Source organism: Trachinotus anak, unplaced genomic scaffold (genome assembly GCF_046630095.1).
Source record: "Trachinotus anak isolate AG129_WGS33_773 ecotype Australia unplaced genomic scaffold, CSIRO_AGI_Tana_v1 ptg000014l, whole genome shotgun sequence".
NCBI classification, from domain to species: domain Eukaryota; kingdom Metazoa; phylum Chordata; class Actinopteri; order Carangiformes; family Carangidae; genus Trachinotus; species Trachinotus anak.
In genome coordinates, this window is record NW_027273865.1 from 11,007,762 (window position 1) to 11,032,705 (window position 24,944).

The 24,944-nt window shown below is 41.5% G+C and overlaps 2 protein-coding genes across 2 annotated transcripts in view; one reads left to right on the plus strand and one right to left on the minus strand.

Annotated features, from left to right (window-relative positions):
- The window catches only part of rtn4rl1b (reticulon 4 receptor-like 1b), a 132,115-nt gene extending 127,375 nt beyond the window's left edge, over positions 1-4,740 (minus strand). The window contains exon 1 of the mRNA XM_071497025.1: positions 4,365-4,740. Coding sequence (XP_071353126.1) covers positions 4,365-4,377 — 13 coding nt within the window. The 5' untranslated portion in view covers positions 4,378-4,740. The remainder of the gene's footprint in view (positions 1-4,364) is intronic.
- A 1,331-nt stretch (positions 4,741-6,071) lies between these two features.
- dph1 (diphthamide biosynthesis 1) overlaps positions 6,072-24,944 on the plus strand; it is a 58,450-nt gene continuing 39,577 nt past the window's right edge. Inside the window, exons 1-3 of the mRNA XM_071496703.1 lie at positions 6,072-6,232; positions 8,176-8,325; positions 19,296-19,359. Coding sequence (XP_071352804.1) covers positions 6,181-6,232; positions 8,176-8,325; positions 19,296-19,359 — 266 coding nt within the window. The 5' untranslated portion in view covers positions 6,072-6,180. The remainder of the gene's footprint in view (positions 6,233-8,175; positions 8,326-19,295; positions 19,360-24,944) is intronic.

Here is a 24,944-nt window from a genome sequence, read left to right on the forward strand (position 1 = left end):
GCTTAAAGTTTGCAACACATTACACTGACAGATGGGCATTTACTGCTCTTGTGCAAATTCAATGTCGTCATATGTAATCACTTGCATTGGGTTGGCTTCGGGGCGTGCTAAGGAATGGGCTCTGTTTGTCATTTGGTAACAAAGACAGACTTTTTGTTTTTATGACTTCAGTATTTTTGCTTTTTAATCATCAACATGGCACTTGATGTCGACGAGTCAGATCATCTTTTAGTTAAAAACATCTCCCTGACAAAGGAGAGGAGTCCCTTGACACCTGTGGTTATTTGATATTGTGGAGCCCAGACCTGGCTGAGGAGCTGCTCTGACGCCACCGACTCAGGTCCGTGAGATGTACGGCCAGCACAAGTGAGCAGAGCTGGAAAGCTGAAGAGCCCACAGGTGTTTCCCTTGTGCTGCATTCATCGTGCTGAACTCATTAATGGCAAACCTTAACTCTGTCTGCTGGTACTGAAAACAACATGAGCAATGCGCTACTTTGAAATCGACGCTCGTAATTGCGGTTGATTTACAAAATCTGATTACTAAATGCTACGGCGTTTCATAATGGCTATGAGTAATTATCTCTGCATATTGTCAATCACTGGAGATGGAAGATTAAGGAAGAGACTGTGGTGTTTTTTTGTTGTGTTTTGTTTTGATGACATGTTTATGACAGAGTGCTCTTTATTTGAATTAATTAGCATTCAAACAGTTGTTGATGTGTATGCCAGTGTGCACAAGCATAAAGCTCACATGATCTTTACTTTTGTTACAACCCCCTTTGTTCTCTCTCAGCTAATTAAAAAAGAAAAGTTCATCACGTTAAATGAAGTCAATGCAAATGCATTTCTCAAGTCTGACACTTACAAAAGGTAAACCTTACCATATTTGTGTGTGTGTGTGTGTGTGCTCTTGTGAGCCCTTCAGAGTGCTACTTCAGGTTAAGAAGTTGGATTTATGGTTGATGATGGATTAGCTTAAAGTTCAGGTATAAGGGTCGAGGTAAGGCATGTAGTTCTGATGCTTAAAGCTGCTTAACGGTAGTTTTGCAATTTTAGCCTGTTAAGTACAAATTATGTATATGTTACATCACAGTCACCATTTTTCCAGAGCATGACATAGGTTCTGAGTGATTTCCTATAGCTCCTGGGCAGCCATCAGTTTCAGTTCATGTCAGTGCAGTAAGAAGACCTACGTGTAGAGACGAAACATACTTTTAGTTGCCTCCATTTTTGTTACAGGTAACATTGTCACTGGGTGGTGCATGCAGATGCAATGAGGGGCAGATTTGTTTTGCATTTGAAAGGTTGCTTTGTCAGCTCTGAAATGTCATGCGCACTCTAACATGTACTTATACGCACCAGCAAAAAGGATTTCAAAAATACTTTCTGCCTTCAATAGCATCCCCATTGAACAGTGACGTAAGTGACTGAAAATACAGATGAATTCACGCTGTCTGTGATTTTCTCAAGCCTGATTCCAAGACTTTGCAAATTGATTTTCATGCTGTTCTGAAATGAATGGAGACTGGTGGCTGCCCATGGGAGTGAGAAAATCTATGACATCCAGGTCAGCGAAACATCTGTAGTAAATGGGCCACACCATGAAAAGCCATTACTGGATGTGGAATAAATGCAATCAGAGAAGTGCAAGGACATGTATGTACGTTTATCTTTGTTTGCGAGGGTTGCACATTGACATTGAGTGTTTCTTTTTCAGCAAGTATGTGAGTGGTATCCCTGTCTGTGTCTAAGACTGTACAACAACAAGGTGCTGTGACGCAGGAGAAGCCGCAGCTCAACCTCCTGTAACTACCCTGAATAACATGTAGCAGCAATTACAGTATGTCATCGCATGGTATATTCAATGGACATCTCATCCTTTCCATCTCAGAGCTGTTCTGACACATCATCCCTTGTGCCCACTCTATGGCCGACTGGGTTTGAGAAAAAGAGAGATTGTGAGAGCGAGACAGAGATGGACAGAAAAGCAGAGACAGAGATGGAGCGATGTATGTGCTTGCGTGGCTACATAGATGTACACACGTTCCCAGACACATACTCACCCACACATGTAGTTGTATAAGCCACTGAAAAGACGTATACCCACACAAGCAGAATCCCAAACACCATTCTGACTGTTCAAACAAAGATTTGAGGACTGTGTTGTTTCACCTGCAGTTGAACACACACCACAGCTAATGTTGTACATGCCTAGACAAATTTGTGGATTATACGGACATGACCATACCTTGTCGCAACAATGATCAACCTGTACAAACTCATGGCCCACAGATGGAGAGATCAGCAGACTGTCAGACAAAGTGTGAACCAAAAGGCCATCATACAATCGACGCATCCACTCCATTAAGATGCTAATTAGGCCCAGCTAGCCACAATGTGAAGTCAACCTGAGAGCTGCTGCCAGTGTGTGTCAGCGAAGACACTCTGCTTCTCTGTCTTTGTGAATGGTGAATGTGTCATAGTAAATGCTGTGCCTGATGCATCAGCCAAGCTCCCCTGATTGTGTTATTTTAGGTGCAAAAAAAAAAAAAAAGATTCAAATTCACCAGAGAACTTCTGCGCTGTTCCTGCCAACACTGACGCATCGCTGCCTCACTATTGTAGACTCCTAAACTCATGCTGGCATACAGAGCACTTTTGGCAGACTGGTGAAATCTGTGCTTTGAAGTCATTTGTCTTGAATTAAGTGGCTTTCTGTCCAACACTGTGCAGTGGTAAGACAGTTGATTCACATGCAAAAACCTTGGACAGAGCAGAGACCGAGCATGTTTGGAGGACAAACCCCTTAGATGCCAATCATCCTGGTTTCAGCTCTTCATTTAACCCCGAGTGTAAACGGAAAATGATTGTTTGCGATTGAGGATTGAGGATGTGTTGACCATAATGATTTATTATCAAATGTAGGATCATTTACCAGCATGTCCATTAGTTTTCTACCCAAAACAGTGATACATATGAAATGCATTAAACTCCAAAAAGCCTCTCCTGGAATCACACATGGTGATTCATTCTCCTAAAGAAACTCCAGATGTTATGTTTCTCATGAATGATACCAATGAGCTTTCTCTTAAAGCCTAATCAATCATGAGAAGTTGTCAGGAGGCAGGTTTAGACAATGGGCCTTCCCTCAAAGCTGTTCTGCCATAAACACTCATCACCATGGCGCGTTTCATTTCGACTGTTGGAACAGCAATAATCGATCTGATGGCAGCAAGAAAAACACGTTGCCCCCCCCCCCCCCGGCACACAACAGAAACACACACACTCAAAACAGATGGTGTTTCACAAGACGCACTAAACAAATACAAATATAATGCAGACAGTGAGTAGCTATGTTGTGTGGCGAACCCCACTGAGCATGTGTGTTTCTGTGCTTCGCTCTGTGTGTGTGTATGTGTTTTTAAAAGTTTGACTATATATCATATGCAGGCTTGTTCAAACTCATGACAAAGTGTTGTGCACAGTAAAGCCTAATGCAGGGCTTTCTAGAGTGGGGTCTAGGGACCTTCAGGGGTCCCCTGTGGGGGCTCCAGGGGCCTCAGCTAAATGAGAAACAGTTTAATTTCACGATTATTTCATTCCCTGGATGATAGCACAATGGGAGCATGTATTACAGTTATCTATTCTCATTAGAGGTTTCGCTCTCCTGCTGTTGTCAGACATCCAGAACAGACAGTGGCACTGCTGTGTGGCCAGATGAAAGCTAGAGAGAGAAATGATCCTTGGGACCAAAGATCCTCAAATAAGAGTGTGTGGTCTAATGTAGGCTGTATCTATCTGGGGAATCTTGATATTAAAAGTTTGAGGAGCTCTTCCCTTTCGTATGAGCTGCTAAAGGTCTTGAGTGTTCATTGTGTAGCCAGCGGTGGATAACCTTGTGAACCGCGGTTTGATCCATCACAGCTAGATGTACTGACACGCAGCAAATAATAATGCTTCTGCAGAGTGCAGTGCTCGCAGAGATAGCCTTGTGACCCGGGCACAACTCATAAACTGCAGTGCGGCATCAGCTGTATAAATATCACATAGTCGTCCCCATGTTTCCTTACACAGATGAATATTTAATTCCCAGAAACCTTCGGTGCGAATTAAAGCAAATTAAAGATGTGCTTCAAATGGCGCATCGTCTGTATTAACATCTGCCGGGCAGCACGGTGCAATATGAGCAGCCTATGTCATATTTAAACAAACATTTCATAAACGTACGAGAGGGGCCACCACTGGATTCATATAGGCTACATGATGAGAGCGCAGATTTCAACTCTGCAGAAAAACTAATCAAATGAGCAAATCAGTCAAATCGAGAGAATAATTCGGGGGCTAAAGTTGAGACTTACTCACCCCTTTTGAACATTTTGTAGGCCTAGGTGTATTTCGTCTTCTGTCCTCGGAGAATCATCTATTCTTATATTCCAGACTTAAAACTTGTGCGCTTTTGAGTTTTGAAGTTGATCCGGAGCCTTCGTGGCTCGACCGTGTGAATGTCAGTTGTCACTCCTCCGGATTTTCTTGCGATCCACTGTGTTGACTTGCACCGCAGACTGCCGTCGGTTTGATGGAGACTGACAACAAACAACAATCTGCTTTTCCACAAAGTCTGGCGGACCTCGGTGGGACCTGGGAAATCAGGCGGCAGTCATTGCGAAACAGACGCACAAAAACCATCCCCTCAGTCCGAAATAATGCTAACTCCAGTGCGTGTGTGTGTGAGAAGAGCACAAACGCACATTGGTCCAACACAACCTCTGATAGCCAACTCCTTTTTTTTTTTTTTTTTAGACGCAAATGACCGTGGAGGCTGCAAATCAGTTCTAGGGGCAAGTCAACGGTGAACACAGGCAGTCTCCCAAAAAAAAAAAAAAAAAAAAAAAAACCCACAGATGTTTAAATCCAAGTGGCCAATCTGAAATTCTCCTCTCGGTGCTTCAGAGCCGTTCAAATCGCATCATATTCGTGAGAATCTCTAATTAACATAAGTTATTTGGATTCACATTCCGCCTCTGATGTCGGATTATAAACGTAGACTCCTCAAATCCTCCTTAATAATGTAGACTTTGATGCCTTCGGTTTCCTTAAACCCCCCCTTTTCAGCTCTGCTCTCCACTCGTAATTGTCACATTTCTGTGATCTGGTCTGTGTGGATCTCTCTGCTGTCCACCTATAGATCAGAGCTCGTTGATGCGCTCAAGGAGGGAGAAAGTGTGCTGTACTGCCTCAGCCCCTCCGCCGGGCAGCATCCTGCTCCATCCGTCCCACTGCCTCTCTGCCCCCGTCTGCGCCAGCCTCAGACACACTGCTCCCTGACACCAGAGCTCTGCGTGATGGTAAATATGATTCAACACGAGTGGACAAAACTTACATATCACCACAGTGCGGACTAGCCTGTTAGATGCGTTAACCAGCAGGCAAAGCATCGCGGGGGATCTGAGACGCCCCCATTCTACTTTCATAGAAGAAACTGACTTTCTGATCAAATAGTCTGCAAATTAGTAGGCACACACACACACACGCACACACACACGCACACACACACACACACACAGTTGCCTTTTTTATTTATTGTTAATTTATTTTATTTCTGAGGCTATGTATTCTTTTTTTGTTTTACTTTACTTCAATAGATTTTTTGAATTTGATATATTTAGATTTTTATTTTACTCTAATTTTATTCTACTTCAATATTATAATAATGATGATAACATTAATATGTATGTTAAGTGTTAAGCACTTAAAATCCCCCCTCATTATATAAATCGTGCTGCACAATATATCAGTATCTTACTTGGTGTTTTATTTTATTATTTTCATCTTTCACTTTCTTTGCTTTTGTTTTTATTTTACGTTTATCATTATTTTATTTAGGCCTATATGATGCACCTCGAAACTGTCGTAGTGTATAGCCTAAATTATACAATATTTTACTTTTATTGTATTCATTTATTTGATTTGATTTGATTTGATTTTAATGGATGAAAATGGTGGACACTGAACGTTAACCCACAGAGTCAGGGATGTGCCCTGATCTGTAGGTGCGGGTCCTCCCGTCCCGCTCAGCGACATCGATTACATCGGGGCTCGACTCCTCTGCACCGTCCTCTTCAGTCGATTGCTTTCCCCTTTTAGCTCCTCACATGTTTTATGTTTGGGAGAAAGAAACATGGCAGCGCCCACGAGTGAGGTCCAGATTGTTCCTGCCAAAAAGCCCACAGGTAAATATTAGATATTAAAATGTTCAGCACGGGAGGCGGTGAAATGTGTCATCTCTGTGAGCACCGTACGCAGACGCCCGGCGACGAGGCGTCGCGACACCGACACTCAACACTTCGGCCGCGGTGTCTCATCTTCGCTGGCTCCTCAGAAGAGTCAAGATATTAGCTTCTTTAGCCTCAGAGTTAGCATCCAGCTGGTGCTGAGTGTTGTCGAGATGACTCACCAGGCTTCATGAGGTCGATGTGGAGGTCTGGAACAGGAAGTCGGATTAGTTGTGTGTTTGGGGGTTAATGAAAGAAGTTGTGTTTCAACAGCACATCAGTGTCTTCTAATTAAATCAATAGAAATTACGCATTATGTCTGAAAGCATTCCAGTTTCTCTGATTCAACGATTGCACACACAACATCCCAGCTAATGTAATTAATTCTGTGAAGTTGAGTTGCAGTGGTTACTCCTCCTGAAGTCTGTTTATGTCACAGCTGTAGTGTTGTTGTAAAGGAGGTGGTTGAGAGACCAGAGAGAAAGGCTTGATAGGTTATGGAAGGGTCTGATGTAGCTACTGTCAGTGTTCAGGGTGTTTACTTGATACCATGCAGTGTTTCCCACAGCAGGACACTGCATACACAAGCAAACTGTGATAAAGACAGACATGTTTCCAACATGAATTCACACAGTCACATCATGTAGTACCTCATAATCTTCCACTTTGGACTTTTAAAAAGAAGACACAAAAAAAAATACAAAGAAAATGTTTTGAGTTTGGCCATATCTCTACATTCTGGACGAGTGCTGATACAACACTACTGTAACATGAGCTCTCTGCAGACACTACAGTTCTTAGTTGAGTCCTGTTTCCAAATGGTTTGAAGTCCTACACACTGCAAGTCATCTGTGTATCAGTTGACGTGATGCAGCGCTCTTGACAGAGGTCAAAGGTGATGGTGGTGGCCACATCTAACAAGGACCTGAAAAAACATTTAGTGGCAAAGGACCTGACAGGTTGTGTTTTAATCAAGTGTATTGTATAAGACGACAGTAGACTGGAGTTCCTCTTGAAAAGCAAAACGGTGTCATCAGTGTCTGCTGGCAAATCTTTACACAGTTGCTCAGTGGTTGAATATATTATGAGAACTGCTGTATGTGAGTGTTTAATGAGATTTCCATTTCCATTTTTTGACAAAAAAAATAATCTTACAAATGAAACTCAATATAAATTTGAATGCCTGAGTTATTTATTGAACTCAACAAAGTAAAGTAATACAAGGTCCTGTTGTCAACAGTGGAAGTGCAAGCCTATCAAAAAGCACCAGCAGCCAATAGCAGACAGAATGTTGTAGCCAAAATACAAATTACAAACAAAACAAAAGGCAATAAATTAAGAGATGCTGGTGCAGTTTCTGTTTTAGAGTATACACAGTGCTTCTCATTAAAGTCCTGCCTGTACCTGAGAACAAGAGGGGCTGTGTGGAGCTCAGACTCTGCCAGAAAAATGAGAGCAAGATCTCCCTCAGCGTTTCTCCCGTTTCAGCTGACATTTCCAGCTACCCAGCGGCTTGTAGAAAATAATTTTCAGAATAAAATTTGTCCAATTGCCCACTTCTCCTTTCTTATTGCTTGTGGCCTATTACTCCAGAGGTGAGGGGTGCATTTGTAGAGTTTGGATGATAAAATGACTTTGTTGAAAACAGCTTTCCTGACCTGTATTAACCCCTCCACCCAAGAGCTTGTTCAAACTGTAGAACACATCTGAAGCTTGTCTTAAAGCTTGAGTCTATAGCTTCATTGGTGAAGAGTGACCTGTGCAGGCAGCTCTCAATGAAAACTTCATCCATTACTTCTGCTTTTGTCTGTAGGATGTAAGCAGAGTTAGATGCATTAGAGAAGGTTTCAGCCTGTGTTCACCCCATTGCTAACAGCTCAATCATTTCACCCTCTCCCCAGTCCGAGGACCACGGCGGGTAGCCAATCAAATTCCGGATGAAATCCTGCAAGACCCAGAGTTACAGGAGGCGATCAAAGCCCTGCCTGCAAATTACAACTTTGAGATCCACAAGACAGTTTGGCGAGTGAGACAGGCCCAAGCTAAGAGAGGTGAGCTCTGTTCTCTCTTAATATTTGATTCATTTTGCACATGATTAGGAATCTATATTTACACTTTTAACAGAGACCATCACTGTAGTTGCTGCAGGGGAAAATGGCAGATTTCAAATGATCAAAGAGCAGTCCTACAATAAGCTTTCGTGCAAAGGTAAAATAGGATCTGGGTGGTAATTGGAATTTTAACACAACGGTGTGCAACAGTGTCACATTGCTCACAAGTACAGTCTAAATGCAGCTAAATGCACACACATGCACAGAAATCTAAAGCACTTTCAACTGTACAGCTAACCTCTGAATTAAGTTACACGAGCTGGTCTGGAGCAGAGGCTGGATGAAGATAGTTGGAAGTAAATGATCTATAATAAACACAGTCTTTTACACACATCAGAGGAATAGTTCCCGTTTCTCATCATGAGATGGAGCAGAAATGACACGTTCTGTTGAAAGTTAGAATGAACTGACAACCATTTACACTGCGCCACTACTCCCTTCATCACCTCGATTCAACAGTATTTATTTTACGTCCTTGTGATGTCTGTGAATACGACTAATATTAGCTGAGGGTTTGTAAAACAGTTCAGCACTGACGTGTTTTCCTTTGTGTTGTTACTCACACCTCATTAACAACTGCTGTGCAAGTTCGTAGAGTGTTAGATTAACACAGTGAATGTCTGAACACACAGGACACACAACATCAAGAATCTGTTGTTTACCGACAGCGTGTGCGAGCATTAATACAAAAAGCCATCCATGAGCACATCTGTGCTTTGACCTACTTTGATGACTAATGTACACTCCTGCGATGTTCACGCAGGTTTATCCAGAGTCCTGACAAATCAATGACAGACCCAGTTTTCAAAAGGCCATGTACAGTGCATCCAGAAAGTATTCACAGTGCTTCACTTTTTCCACATTTTGTTATGTTACAGCCTTATTCCAAAATGGATTGGATTCATTTTTTACCTCAAAATTCTACACACAATACCCCATAATGACAAAGTGAAAAAAGTTAGCTTGAAATTTTTGCAAATATACAAAAAAAATCACATGTACATAAGTATTCACAGCCTTTGCCATGACACTCAAAATTGAGCTCAGGTGCCTCCTGTTTCCACTGATCATCCTTCAGATGTTTCTACAACTTCATTGGAGTCCATTTGTGGTAAATTCAGTTGACTGGACATGATTTGGAAAGGCACACACCTGTCTATATCAGGTCCCTCAGTTGACAGTGCATGTCAGAGCACAAACAAAGTCATGAAGTCCAAGGAATTGTCTGTAGACCTCTGAGACAGGATTGTATCGAGGCACAGATCTGGGGAAGGGTACAGAAAAAATTCCTGCAGCATTGAAGGTCCCAATGAGCACAGTGGCCTCCATGATCTGTAAATGGAAGAAGTTTGGAACCACCAGGACTCTTCCTTGAGCTGGCCCCCCAGCCAATCTGAGCGATTGGGGCAGAAGGGCCTTAGTCAGGGAGGTGACCAAGAACCCGATGGTCACTCTGACAGTGCTCCAGCGTTGCTCTGTGGAGAGAGGAGAACCTTCCAGAAGGACAACCATTTCTGCAGCACTCCACCAATCAGGCCTGTAAGATGAGTGGCCAGACGGAAGCCACTCCTCAGTAAAAGGCACATGACAGCCTGTCTGGAGTTTGCCAAAAGGCACCTGAAGGGCTCTCAGACCATGAGAAGATTCTCTGGTCTGCTGAAACAAAGCTTGAACTCTTTGGCCTGAATGCCAAGCGTCATGTCTGGAGGAAACCAGGCACCACTCATCACCTGGCCAATACCATCCCTACAGTGAAGCATGGTCGTGGCAGCATCGTGCTGTGGGGATGTTTTTCGGCAGCAGGAACTGGGAGACTAGTCAGGGTCGAGGGAAAGATGATAACCTGCTCCAGAGCGCTCTGGACCTCGGACTGGGGCGTAGGTTCATCTTCCAACAGGACGTCCTTGAGTGGCCCAGCCAGAGCCCAGACTTGAACCCGATTGAACATCTCTGGAGAGATCTGAAAATGGCTGTGCACCGACTCTCCCCATCCAACCTGATGGAGCTTGAGAGGTTCTGCAAAGAAGAATGGGAGAAACTGCCCAAAAATAGGTGTGCCACGCTTGTAGCATCATACTCAAAAAGACTTGAGGCTGTAATTGCTGCCAAAGGTGCTTCAACAAAGTATTGAGCAAAGGCTTAGGTGAATACTTATTTTAATATATTTGCAAAAATTTCAAGCAAACTTTTTTCACTTTGTCATTATGGGGTATTGTGTGTAGAATTTTGAGGTAAAAAATGAATTTAATCCATTGCAGAATAAGGCTGTAACATAACAAAATGTGGAAAAAGTGAAGTGCTGTGAATACTTTCCCGATGCACTGTAGGTCATCCCATATGCTTTGACAAGGCTATTCAAATCTCACAGAACTGAACACTCATTTAACGACAGCCACCATCACCAAAAACTTTAAAATAAATAAATAAATAAAATAAATATTGCTATGTTAAAGATGAGATGTATTTGTGGCTCTGTCTCGATGTCATTCAGAGAAAAAAACCTTTCCTCTTGTAGTGTGTTCACTCTTATTGATCAGATTGATCGACTCCACAGTGAAGGGGGATGTTTTTCACAAGCATCCCCATGATGTCCAGTGTGTTTTGCAGTCAGTTTGCACTGAATTTGTGAAGGGGATCTGTGATTCATCTTCGATCTTTGGGGAGGGGACAGTTCCCCTGTGCTTATGTGTTTTTGACGGAGTTGGAAAGATCCACCAACACTGCAGCTGATTGTGTGTTCACACTCAGATTACTCGTCACCGCTCATCCAACACTCATGCTTGTGTGCAGCGGAACTAAAAACAAATACAAGGATTTATATTTTTTTATTTCCTTTTTTGATGTGAAGAACAAAGAGTTCAAACCCAGACTCAGAGCAAAAGGAGAAAAAATATTGTCTTTATCAGCTGGGAAACGGTTTGTGTTGCCTCTCTGACAGACTGTCCACATGTTGTATCTTTTGTTGCGATGTCTCTTGTTCAGAGGTGTTGTTTCAGGATGGAGGTCATTTAATTGGATACAGGATATCGGTCACTTAAAAAATATCGTTTAGTCAAACAGAATATTCAGCTCTGAGTTGAGTAGCAGGGCCTGCAGTGGGGGTGTAGCCTCAGAACTCAGAGCGTGAAGAGCCTGGACACAGCGGGAGGCTTCACTGACGGATCACTTGATGCTGTGGTGTGTGGCAACAGGCATATCATTTTTGTTGCTCTAGAGCTGCCTTCAGTAACATGTGGGTGGTAATCTTACATTGTTATTGTTAGGTTATAATAAAAACAACAAAAAAAACCCAATAGTTGTAATTAGCAGCAGAGAGGCTTTGAAGGGGCCCAGCCAGACCCCTGTCAGCTCTACAGCGTGAAGGCAGAGCTATTTTTTCCAAATCAGTGGGGAAACAAAGAAGCCAAGAAACGGAATGACTGATGATGAGGCATCCAGTTTTTCACTTTCACTATCTGATCTACAGAACTTATACTCACGGATGTTACATTGCAGATGTAAAAATTTGAATGAATTTGTGTTACACTATCGATCTGCAGTTTGGAGGTGCTCTTGTGTGAGGCTGTGGGGTTCAGACTCCGGTTTACAGTTCAAGTGCAAAAACACTCTTATTGTTTGGACGTCTTCTGCACTTGTATTAACTCCTCATCACACGAGGAATTAACATTGAGACCTAAGTCTGTTACCCAGTTAAAATAACTGTGATGACAGCTGCTCTGTACTGTCAGGTACCGTGACCTGTTAAAGAAAATCTAAATAATACTTCCTGTGTCCTCAGGTCTTTCTTTCCCCAAGTGAAAATCCAATAAAGTATAAGCTATGACTATGTTATTTTTTTGTTATTTTTATCTTTTAATTTCTTTATTTCCTCTTCTACTGAAAACATCCAAAATCGAGTTGTCAGTGTAAAGCTGAGAAAGATGACGGGATGTTCAGGGATGTTTTTGGATTGTGAGTGAAATGTTTTACTACTTTTTCAGTTAAAGGATTGGTTGGGATCGACTTTAATAGCACGCCCACTTCAGTCTCTGCTTCATTTCTGACTTTTCTAGAGTTTGGTGTTCCCAGTGAAACAGGTCATGGGGTAGTGTTACAATGCTGGCCTCCAGCCTGAGAAGAAAACCGTCCCTCACTAATATAAATGTCCAAATGCCTAGTCTTCCAGTCGTTCCTGCCTTGTGCAGAAATATGCAGATGGCACGCCAAGAGGATTGAATCATGTTTTTGATGTACCTGTGGGGAGTGTGTGAGTGCCCGCTGGCTTTGCTTTTTTGCTGTGTGACGTTTTTTTTTATTATATATATATATATATATATATATATATATATGAGAGCTCATCCTCTCTCTCTGAACTCAGAGAGTGTAACACACCTTATCACCCCTCTCTCTCCCTCTGTTCCTCTTTGTGTCCATCTGTTTCTTTGTCAGCCTTTGAACTCCTGTTGAATCGCTTTTGAAACTGAGGACTAAGGGACATATAGTCGAATTTTATTTTAGCTGCCCAGGCTCTTTTGCTGCGTTTTATAAATAGTCAAAAGCCATGTGTTGTTTTGCTTAATTTTCTCATTTTAATTTAATTGTGTTGTTTTTGATATCATCTGTTGTGCATCTCAGCTCCTCACAAGAGCAGCTCAGTTCTTCAGACTTTGGCAGGCGGCTGTCTCCATTATGGTCACACGTTCAGTTAAAATAAAATCAAGTGAGCAGAAAACGTAATTAGATGATAATAACTTGATTACCTGAGTCTAGTGTTTTGTTCATAGATAAGCGATGGCAATGAGCAACATGCCTATGACAGGAATTCAGACCCACTAAAAGGCCAGGCCGAGGGTTTTCAGGCTAGCTATTAACAAAAATAGATGGGAGTAATGTAATTATCCATGTTTCATAGAAAAAATGGTTTTGCACCTTCCAGCCCTGCTTCATTTCATTAAAATTACTACATGTTTTTCCAGGTAATAACAACTAATAGTTGAACTAAAATACCCGCAATCTTAAGAAAATAAAGTTGTGTTTTTCTTTTTCTTTATCCTGTGTAATACCATTAATGGCATGTTGGCTGATCTCAGTTTACATTCATTTGTACCATTTTATTGTAGCCTGCGGTACGTTACACAACAGTTTTTCAGCCTTGAAACTACTGAATCGCACTTGGAAAGAGACAAGACATAGAGATAAAGCCAAAAAAGCAGTATGGCCTTGAGTGTCTTGGGGGACCTTGAATCCATGAATGAGTTTCCCTTGGGGGATTGTGAAATGCCTGAGGAGTTGTTCTGTTTCCCAAGGTCTTCTCACAGCTAAACTACAGACAATCAAAAGCTTAGCACAGTTGACACTTTCCTTGTGGATGTTTCCTTGAGCTTCAGGACAGTAAGCAACACGTGGAGCATTTAATTCCTCCTTTTAGTTTCTTCTGTTTCTTTGGTGAAGTTACTTCCATGAGAGCACAGTGTGTAGGGAAAGTAAGAGAAAAGCCGTAAAGAGAATTTTGCTGTAATCACAAAATGTTAGAAAGTGAATTTTGCATTGAGGATTGCTGAGTGCTGATGTTTACTCCACACCCAGCTAAGCCACAGATGGCCCACCACACTAAACAGAAGTGCTTCACAAGTCCAGAATGACAATTACCTCCATGGCTGCAGACTTGTTTTTTTTTTTTCTCCGACTAATTAATGGTTCTTTTCTAAATCGTTTTTTTTTTTTGCGCCACCCTAAAGAACAGAACTACTGTTTTCTTTCATTCCCAAGTACAAAATGACTCCTCAGTAAGCAGTCCAAGATGGCCTTTTCCCCTCTGTCTGAACAGCATGTTCCTTTATAGAAAACATGACAGTGGTGAGAGTGCCGGCTGCCAGTGTAAAGTTCAAGCTGATCAGAGTTATTGTTGGTATCTACAGACTGGAAATGCACATGTGGATAGTGGAATTGTGGTTATTGTGTCCAAATTCAGAGTCAGTTTGTTCAGCAGAGTCAGTTTGCGTGACTTTCATTCACACATTTTATTAATTCAAAAAAAAAAAAAAAATTAATAATGATATTAATTCACCAATAAAATTCATTTTATTGGTGAATTAATATCATTAAAACATAAATCCGGTTAGACCAAACACATGCCTTAGCAGCCAGCCCCTCTAAGACAGTTTCAGCATCATGGAAGTTGGATTTATAGCAGGACTGCTGTATTAGACTGAATTAGTCAATAAACTGTAAACTGGGTGTGTTTATATTTATTTATTCGATTAATTCATTTTGTCCCCTTTCTCTAATATTGGCCATAACACACAGAAAGGACAGACACAGATTAACATCTGCATACAACTCCTGTTTTACTTACTTAGATGTGTAGTCTCCCTGTTGCAGTTGATTGACCTTTGACAAAACATCACATCGAATCCTAAATGTTACTGTATGCATTTACACAACCAGAATTTGAATCTGCTACAGGATGAACCCTGTCTATAGCCTTATTCTCATCTTCCTGGCTGTAACCCCCCCTTGTGAAAATTCAGAGTAATCCCTTGGTTTTGAGCGGCCAGCCTGCCGTTCACTGATAAATTGGTCGTCCCTGCAGTTTCTTAGTTTACCTCCTGTCTTTGATTGTTAAAATAATCCCACATGTAGCTGCCGTGTTACCTGTAGAGCTGTCAGTGTTACAACAATGGATGAGTCATCGGACAACATCAGTAGATGATTGGTGACTGACGCTTCATGTGCGTCACTGCAACTTGAGAAAGCTGCTTGTATGCAAGAGGGGTTCACGTTAACTGACACGTCTCCAAGAATAAGAAACATCTGAACGTCTCTTGTCTCTTTTCATATCCGCATGATTTAGATGCTTTATTTATTTTTTCGGAGCAGGTCTATACTTCCAAAGTTAGAAGCAGCTAATCTTGCTTGCGTGCAAACTCAAACATGCATTCAAACATTCAGTCCCACCTCCAGCATCTGACTCACCTTTTCGCTCGGGGCAGCAGATGGAGAAAGCGCTTTGCCTCTGTCAGCTGTGGCCGAGGTGTGCTCTGAAACCTTTCTCTGTTAATAAACCTGCCCTTTTCTAGGTAATGGCCTGTCTCTCACTGTCTGCATGAGCTCCTGGTGATCCCTTAACCTTTCATCAGTAAATAGTGCTCCTGCTCCTCCTCCTCGCATCGCTCCATCTATCACTCCATCTCCTGCCCATCCTCCCTCAACCTCCGTGGCCTTTCGTCTGTCCCAGCTTTTATTGTTTAATGCTGTCTGGCACTCAAGTCTCGAAATCGTTTCGGGCCTAGTCATGTGAAAACGTTCAGTGTTTTTCGAATTATAAGTGTCCGCGGAGACATTGATGGATTTATTGAGGTAAGGTGTGACAGAGTGTGACTGGGGGAAAATGGCACGGTTGATTGCAGCAAAGCCTTTGCCTGCAGGTGCTCCCTCGGTGTGTGTGACGTGGTGACAGTGACTTCACACTGAAATGGTCAACACTTTGTTAGTGCATGTCTGTGGTCATTTAAGATTTACACCAAACATAAAGAAATTACTTCACAAAAGGTAAAAAGAGACCTGTTGACAGGAGGCCTTACTGGCACACACACAACCACTGAACAGTATCACTTCTGGATTTCACACACTTACAAACGGACAAAATACTGTACACACTCACACTTCATTAAAAATCCACTGTAGTTTGTTTTTAGTTCTCAGCCAATTCCATCAAATGTTATCTTTTTTAGGGGTTTCTCTCTACTGAAAATATGTTTATCTGCATCTGAAGCAAGGGATTCCCTTGGAAAACAATTTTCTTCATTGAAGTCTTTGCTAAAATAGTCAGTTAATGGACAGAATGGATTGGAAATATTTTGGTAACTGATTGAATGTTTGCATCATTTATCAAGCAAAATTTGTAAAAACTGTCAATAATCAGGGACATAAAAACAGGGAAAAGCAGGAATTTCTCATGTTTCAGAAGCTGGATCCAACAAAGGTAAAAATAATCACCAGATTTCTGGAAAATGGAAAAAGTCATTAGTTGCAGCCTGAATTGGTCTAAAAATTTTACCAAAGCTAGGAAAAATGAACAAGGGAGACTATTATTATTATAAGTGTGTGATCCATCTCACAGCACCATATTCACTTTGCTTACTAATCTCTTCTCTGTCACTCGTGTCTTTTCCTTTTCATCCACTTCACGCTCTGATTCCTGTTCTTTTTTTCCTTCCTGCAGGGTTAGAGTTGGCATCATCAATATCTGACTAGTCACTGAAACCAAGATGTCATCATGTTTATATGATGACAAGATGGCAGGATTAATTTATACTAAAACAAGGACTCCCGATCTACCAAATAATATAGGATCTGTAATGCAAAAACCACAAGACTATCCCCAAAGAACAGGACAATCATTAGTGCAGTGACATTTAATTGTTTATAGAGATGTTAAAAGATGTGGTGTTAAAAGATGAAGGTGTCTGTGTGTGTGTGTATGTGTACACACACTCACCGGCTACTTTATTAGGTACACCTTGCCAGTACAGGGTTGGACCCTTTTGCCAGAACCACCTTAATTCTTCCCAGCATAGATTCAACAAGGTGCTGAAAAACATTCCTCAGAGATTTTGGTCCATATTAACATGATAGCATCATGCAGTTGCTGCAGATTTGTTGGCTGCACATCCATTATGCGAATCTCCCGTTCCACCACATCCCAAAGGTTCTCTGTCGGATTGAGAACTGGTGACTGTGGAGGCCATTTGAGTACAGTGAACTCATTGTCATGTTCAAGAAACCAGTTTGAGATGATTTGAGCTTTGTGACGTGGCGTGTTATTCTGCTGGGAGCAGCCATCAGAAGATGGGTACACCGTGGTCATAAAGGTATGGACATGGTCAGCAACAATACTCAGGTAGGCTGTGGCGTTTAAACAATTCTCAGTTTGTACGAAGGGGCCCAAAGTGTTCCAAGAAACTATCCCCCCACCATTACACCACCACCAGCAGCCAAGGCAGGATGGATCCATGCTTTCCCAACCACCGAACCATCCAAATGTCGCAGCATAAATCAAGACTTTTCAGACTGGCAACGTTTCTCCAATCGTCTATTGCAATTCAAGTCCAATTTTGGTGAGCCCACGGGAATTGTAGCCTCAGTTTCCTGTTCTTAGCTGACAGGAGTGGCACCCGGTGTGGTCTTCTGCTGCTGTAGCCCATCTGCTTCAAGGTTCAACATGTTGTGCGACATGTTCTGCATACCTTGGTTGTAACAAGTGGTTATTTGAGTTACTGTTGCTTTCCTATCAGCTTGAAGCCATTCTCCTCTGACCTCTGGCATCAACAAGGCATTTTCGCCCAGAGAACTGCCACTTACTGGATATTTTCTCTTTTTCAGACCATTCTCTGTCAACCCTAAAGATGGTTAGTAGACCAGCCCGTCTGACACCAACAACCATGCCATTTCACTTAAACAGCTTTTGTCCCCATTCTGATGCTCAGTTTGAACTTCAGCAGGTCATCTTGACCATGTCTACATGCCTCAATGCAGTGAGTTGCTGCCATGTGATTGGCTGATTAGATATTTGCGATAACAAGCAGTTAACGTTAAGAAAGTGGCTGATGAGTGTTTATTATAATATATAAAATTATGTAAAAAGCCAACAAACACAAAGATTGTTTATCATGAAATGCGAGACATTACAAAGTGTAGCACAGTAGTGCAGGAGAGACACCTGATCCAGAGGAAGCAACTGGTCCAACTGATATCGATGGGATCTACAGCAGAGGTAGATGGCATCAATAGGATTTATGTTGCTATAGATTCAAAGCAGCGGCATCATGAACATTTGTTAATGGATCAAAAATGTGCTGTATACAGCTTTATATCAATGTTTTATATTATGCAGAACTTCCACCAGCTGATTAGGCTCAAACCTAATGACTCATTGCTTTTCTTTCTGAGAAGCTCATATTTTTTTCACTTGAGCTAATTTATTACAAACCCCCTGCATACTTGTTCGTGTTGAGCTCACACTTTCCATAGAAAACATGTTTAAATTTTCATTTTCCCATTAAACCCTCCCTTTTAATGTACCTGCACCTGCTTCATGCAATGCTGATCCCCGCATCTCGATTAGCAGCAAATCCAGCAGAATGTGCAACTTCACATCACATCTCCAGTCATCATTTGTGTGTCTTTTCTTGAAATGAGCATGCATAAAGGAACGAGCCATACTTCACTGATTACAGGCAGGGCGCAGTTGAGATGACAGGGAAACTGTGCTTCCAGGCCCTTCTGCCTGTTTGATTAAAAAAAACATGTTTGTCTCTTGATGCAGAGTGAGTCTGAAACGAACCACTTAAAACCACTTAGTGAATCCTGCCCTAATCGAGATTTTTCCATTTGTTCATCTCACTTGTTGTCAGTAGATCAGGAGGTCTCCAGTTGTCAACACGCAGCACGTTTGCTAATTGGTTGCTTGATTTCACTTTTCTAGCAGCTGTATCAGTTTGTCCATAATAAATTCTATTTTAAACTTGTGTGACGCCTGGGCAAGGAGGTGTTTTTGTGCGTTTCAGTAGCAGAGAGAGTGGATGTGTGTGACTCCCAGAGCCAGTGGCAGGCATAGAGAGAGAGACAGGAAAAAGAGAGAGTTTAATGGCTCTGTACAAGCCATGAGCTGTAGAGATAGACCTGTTGTGATTGGTTTGGACCATGATTCCAACAGCCGTCACCTGCTAGAATAAACTCGCAGTACCACAGTGGCAGAGGGGAAATTACCCTGAAATGTCACTATTTGCTGTCAGTGGTATACTCTGAAGCACTAGCAGGGGCTATGTATAGTTGTGCTGTCCAGGATTTATTAAATAACAAGTTGCCATCACTCTAATTCAAATGTGTAACTTTTGCTTTTTTTTCCCTCCCACCCCCACTCTCACCAGTGGCCCTGCAGCTTCCAGAGGGCCTGCAGATGTTTGCCTGTGTCATCGCCGACATCATTGAGAGGTAAGGCGGAGAGACAAAGATGTTTTGAATTTTGATTTGCTGAAGTTATTTGAGAGTCTGTGAGTGAGCAGCAGTGGACGAGCCCTAACTGCCACGGCCACTTGATGCTCATTAGGAAAGCGAGAGCTTTATCATAATTCCCCGCCTTCGAACCAATCAGGGACTCAGCAGAAAATGGGACACAATTACACAGTTTTTACGACAGAGCAGATATCACAACTTCCCTTGGTCACAGTTTGGAGGAGGGGAGATATATTATTCATGTTAATTACATCTTGTTTCAGTCTGCATACACCCTATTGCACACTAGTACTCCATCACACAGACACCACAAAGATAGTTTTTGTTTTTTTTTTTCATCCTGCAGCGAGAAGTGCTTCAGCATTAAAGTGCTCCACTACACTGTGGTTTGGTCTACACTGTGCTAAGTAAAGTTTGTACTTAAGCGCGTGGTAAATAGAAACACAGTCCGAAATACACTTCTGTGAGGGCCGCTGCGAGCTACAAGAAAAAGCTGTGTTGTTTTACCACTTTCCTCCCAGGGTCGGTGTCTCTGCGGTCTCATTTCACCTCCAGCTGACCTTTGTTTCTCAGGAGCACTTTTCTGCAAAGTGTTTTCCCAAAGAAAATCGCTGCTATCATTAAACACCTAGAGTGGATCGTTTTCATAGGTGTTTCGTCAATACTAACCTGATTGGGAGATGGACAAGATGAGGAAGATGAGAGTGGTGGGAGCTGCCATACATTTTTCAGGCCGGCTGGATATTTGATTTCACGCAGGAAACTGGGTTCACATCAGTTTGACTGTTTTATTTTGCTCTTCACGCTTACATGCATTTTATATTACCATGCCTAAACCCATTTATTTACCATATAAGTGATAAAACTTCGGTCTTAGTCACAGAAGCGGCGGGAAAGTGTTTGTCCTTCTCCCTCGCCTCAACTCTTTTATCTGTCTTCTGTTTTTACACCATCATTTTGCCCATTTTTACTCCAGCTGTGTCAGACCTCTATCATTTTATCTTTCTATCACTCTCTTTACAGTCGTTTCTACTTTTTTTGCCACAAGAAAGATGATAGAGTGAAATTTGGATGATAGGGGTCTTATCATTCCTGCTGCTATCAGACCGAGAGCTACCACCGCGTGCTGCATGACTTTTAAACCACACACCCATGCATTCTACATTTATGTGTCTGAGGAGTCACTGTCCATCATGGAGTCTGCTAAATCTGCCCCATCTCTTCTAATGAGAGCAATTAACGCTACTAATTGCTTTTCTCGCTGTCTTCATACCTCATCCTCTATCGCTCTTCTGCCTGTGTTTTCATCCTCTCTTCACCATCTACACAGTTTCTCCCCGAGACTGCGGCAGAGAAGACGGCTCTCGAGGTTTCCCTTCATAAGATCCAGCTATACAGTTTCCCTTAAACTATTTTGCTTCTGCACGTAAGATTTTTTTTTTTAGCAATCGAGTCGATCCAGATTCAACAAACGGGTTCTTTAAGTCCTGAATGAACATCAGATCCTGTGCAAAGTACTGAGTATCTTCCATCTTGTGCACCAGCATTTTAGTTGTCCAGGATTATACCACTGCAATTTCATCCTTAAAGGATGTTTCCAGTTTATTTTAACTCAGGTTAGTATTTTACAGACCAAAGATCTGAGATCGGAGAACATTTCGATATTGCTGCAACACAGTTGGGTAAAGAGAGAGGCAAGGCAAGCAGATTGCTGCAGACAGTAGATTGCAAACAAGGTGAGAGTCAGGCAGATTATCTAAACCACTTTATTTGGTGAGTGGACTGACAGTGAGCCCACCTGAAATGCTGGCAATAATTCCTGACTACAAAGGAAAGATGTCTGTGTACACAACTACCGCAAGTGCTGCAGGTTAAAACTGATCGACAGTCAGTTTGTAAACTCTGATGTATGTTTACATCAGTCAGGAAATAATTTTACAGTTCACATATGTTTTTTTCCCCAAATACGTTGAGTTTTATAAAACTGGTATAACTCTGCTGGTACAATGTGTTATTGTATTGGTGCATGGCCAGAACTATGAAAATAAGATGTAAGTTATAATAAACAAGAATTATTCTTTAACTCAAGCTTTGTTTCATTCGTCTTCTGGCCAGTAGAGAAACTACATGACAGTAGTTGGCTGAATAGAACAGAGTCAACATGAATCAGTGTGCATACCTCAGAAAACACAGCAACTGGGTCATAAAAGCCTACACCTGTAGGATGGGAAGCTGGAGTGTGTGATGAAGAGCAAAAGCCTGCAGTTAATGGCACCCAGGTCGTCCGGTTGCCTTTGACTTACTACGTGTAGATATTTTGACCTGGCTGACTGAGAAACTTCTTAAACCTGCTTTGCTTATGTGTTGGCCACAGGATTGGTAGTTGTAGTTGACAGCCACGTCACGTCTAAGGGTTTATTGGAGGAAACGATGAATCGAAGGTCATCACCATCTGGTGGCTCCTCACCGTGTGATCTTTTATCCTGTTGTGGGAATTAAATTGGAACATTTGTAAAGAGGAATTAAAGAAACTCGGTGTCTTGGTCTAAGTCTGTAACCGGATAGATAGTGCCCTGGAAGTCGGAGTAGTGTTGATACCAGTGTCAACACAGTAACTCAGTATGGCCATTTCAGAGCACTTTATTGAAGCTATAACCAGGCCAGTTGCTGAATCAATGAAAATCTAGCAAATGGGCATACCCATCCATCTGAGGATCTAGGATAGGATTGGAGGGTGAATGACAGTAACCTTTGCATGTTGGCACAGCAGGCAGCTGACCTTGCGCCACCTAGCTTACGTTGAGGGTTACCAGAGGTCCCAGGAGTTTTGGCAGCTCTGCCATCACCATCACTGCCACAGTCCCTCGTTCTCTGGAGACAGGGCTGAGGTCCATATCAAAATGGGGATGAAAGGGCTAAGCTACCCTCAGAGTAAGGAGCTTCAGTGGGATGGACTGCTAAGTCTTAATGAGGACAAGCTGCTCTGAATTATGGCCATGCTGCAGTTAATACACTTAGGTCAAAACCCACACCCTTTATATAGTCTACCATGCTTAATGTGATAGGCACTACATTTCTTTTTCTAGCTCGGTCTATATATATGTCAACCCATCTATTTATTTATCTATCTGTATATGTTTTTGCCTGGTCCTCCCTCTTTCTCCTGGTTTGTCTGTTTTCGTTGCATTCACACTAACAACTGGAAGAATAGACATGATGTCGTGCTCATATTTACACATCTACAATAAAACAGCACCGTAAACTGGGTCCTCCAAAGTGACCAAGACATTTCTGACTTCAAAATGCTTTAAAAAAAAAAAAGAATTAGAACCAAAACACTCCATAAGTCTGTCAACAGCAAAATAAATACTTGTTCAGTTTCAGTTTAGTACAGTTACTCAAATCTTCAAACAATGTGTACTTACTGCCCAGCTGCCAGAATCCAGATGAGAGACACTCCGAGTGTTTAATGTTGCTTATAGCAAATAAGCTTTGCAAGAAGTAGCAGCTGATATGCAGATTTTATTTACCCTGGGTTTCACCTCTCAGGCAACATACAGGCTGTCCCATCATCTATGGCGGAGGTCGTTGTGGCTGTAAGCAACCTGATTGTGATCCTCTAGACACTACTGATTGAAGTCAGTACATCATTAGTTATCAGGAAATTATAGGCAATTATAAGTTTAAAGCATCAATAATACAGCAGTTTTAGTTTCATTGTTCACATGGTAAATATAACCAATTTTACCATGATTTGTTATTTGAGATGATATGAATGTATATGAATGCAGGACACAGCATTGTCCCCATCCCGCACCCCCCTCAACCGCCACCACTTCTGAAACTAAACCTACGCCCCTGGACCTTGAAGGTAATCATTAAAATATATATTATTGTATACTACTACTACTACTACTACTAAAAATAATAATAATAATAATAATAATAATAATAATAATAATAATAATAATAATAATAATAGACCCCTTTTAAGCAATGTAATCCAAAACAATTAGGGACAATTTTAAGAATAAATATGTGCGTATACATACAAACATACATACACAAATACATACACATATATACAAATGTGATCTTATTTTGGAAATATTCTTCATTTGACAACTGGAGAACCTCTTTTACATGTTACTCTACAGGCTCAGGCTGTATATATATATATATATATATATATATATATATATATATATATATATATAGAGAGAGAGAGAGAGTACTGTGCAAAAGTCTTAGGCCACCACTAGCTTTGTGGTTTTAGCTAAGTTTTAATGACCATCCATATTTATTTTTCAGTCTACACACAGAAAATACAGAAAATATGTACACAAAATTAAAAAAAAACAATTTTCAGAACAAATTGACTTTTACAGGCAAAAGTCAGCATTAGTGTGACCTCCCTTGGCACTAAGCACTTGAACTTGGGGAGACTGTCCTGAAGTTTTCTGAAGTAATCTTCTGATATATTGTACCAGGCTTCTTTCAGCACTTCCTAGAGATCTTCTTTAGATTTATTTCTTTCTCTGTCCAGGTGATCCCGTACTGCCTCTATAATATTCAGGTTGGGACTCTGTGGAGGCCAGTCCATGACTGTCAGTGTTTCATCAGCTGGTTTTCTCTGCAAATATGATTTCACTGCATTAGCAGTGTGTTTGGGATCGTTATCATGCATCTTGGCTGCTACCCCTCCACAAAGACCAGTCCTGATCAAGCTTCCTGGGACTCTAGAAGGGTCAACTTGGCAGCCTGAGGAAGCTGCCAGATGCTGAGCCAGGTCCTTGCTGGACTTCTTCTGGTCTCTCAAAGAAGAAACTCTAAGAAACTTTTCATCAGATTTTGAAAGTTTTTTTTCTGCCTATCAGTCCTCCTTTTGTCCTTGACCTCTCCTGATTCTTCAAATGTCTTTATAACTGCTAGAATACCACATCTTGAGTATCCAGTTTGTTTGCTGATTTCCCTTTGAGAGTGGCCGTGCTGTCAGTCAAATTCTGTGATCTTTGGCGTTTTGAATGGAATTATATGATTGAAAGTTGGTCTTATACATATTAGCAAGCTTCCAATGAGTTAAACTCATACAAGATGTGTATGTCATGCTCAAGCATATCTTGCACAAACCTGGTGTAATAGACCTTTTTCACAGCAGTCATTTTAAAATGAAATAGTAGGACAAACACAGGTGTTAGCAATGACATTAATTAGGGTTCCATTCCATTTAGGTTTAAGAGAACCAGGTTCCTGCTATTGCTCAAGTGTAAGGGGAGGTCACACTAAATACTTGCCACTTTAGCCTATAGAAGCTGTTTTTTCAGATTTTTTTTTCCTGTTTTTTAATACTACATACACATTTCCTGTATTTTCTGGTTGTATTCTAATAAGAGACTGAGAAATAATTATATATAATTATATATGGTAATTATGGCATTGCTAAAACAATAAATCTAATGGTGGCCTAAGACTTGACCTGTACACTAACCTCCTCCAGTGCCTCAAGTTTAAATACCCATGAAGCCCTATGTAAAGCAGCAGTCTATTTATTACAGTTCCATCTT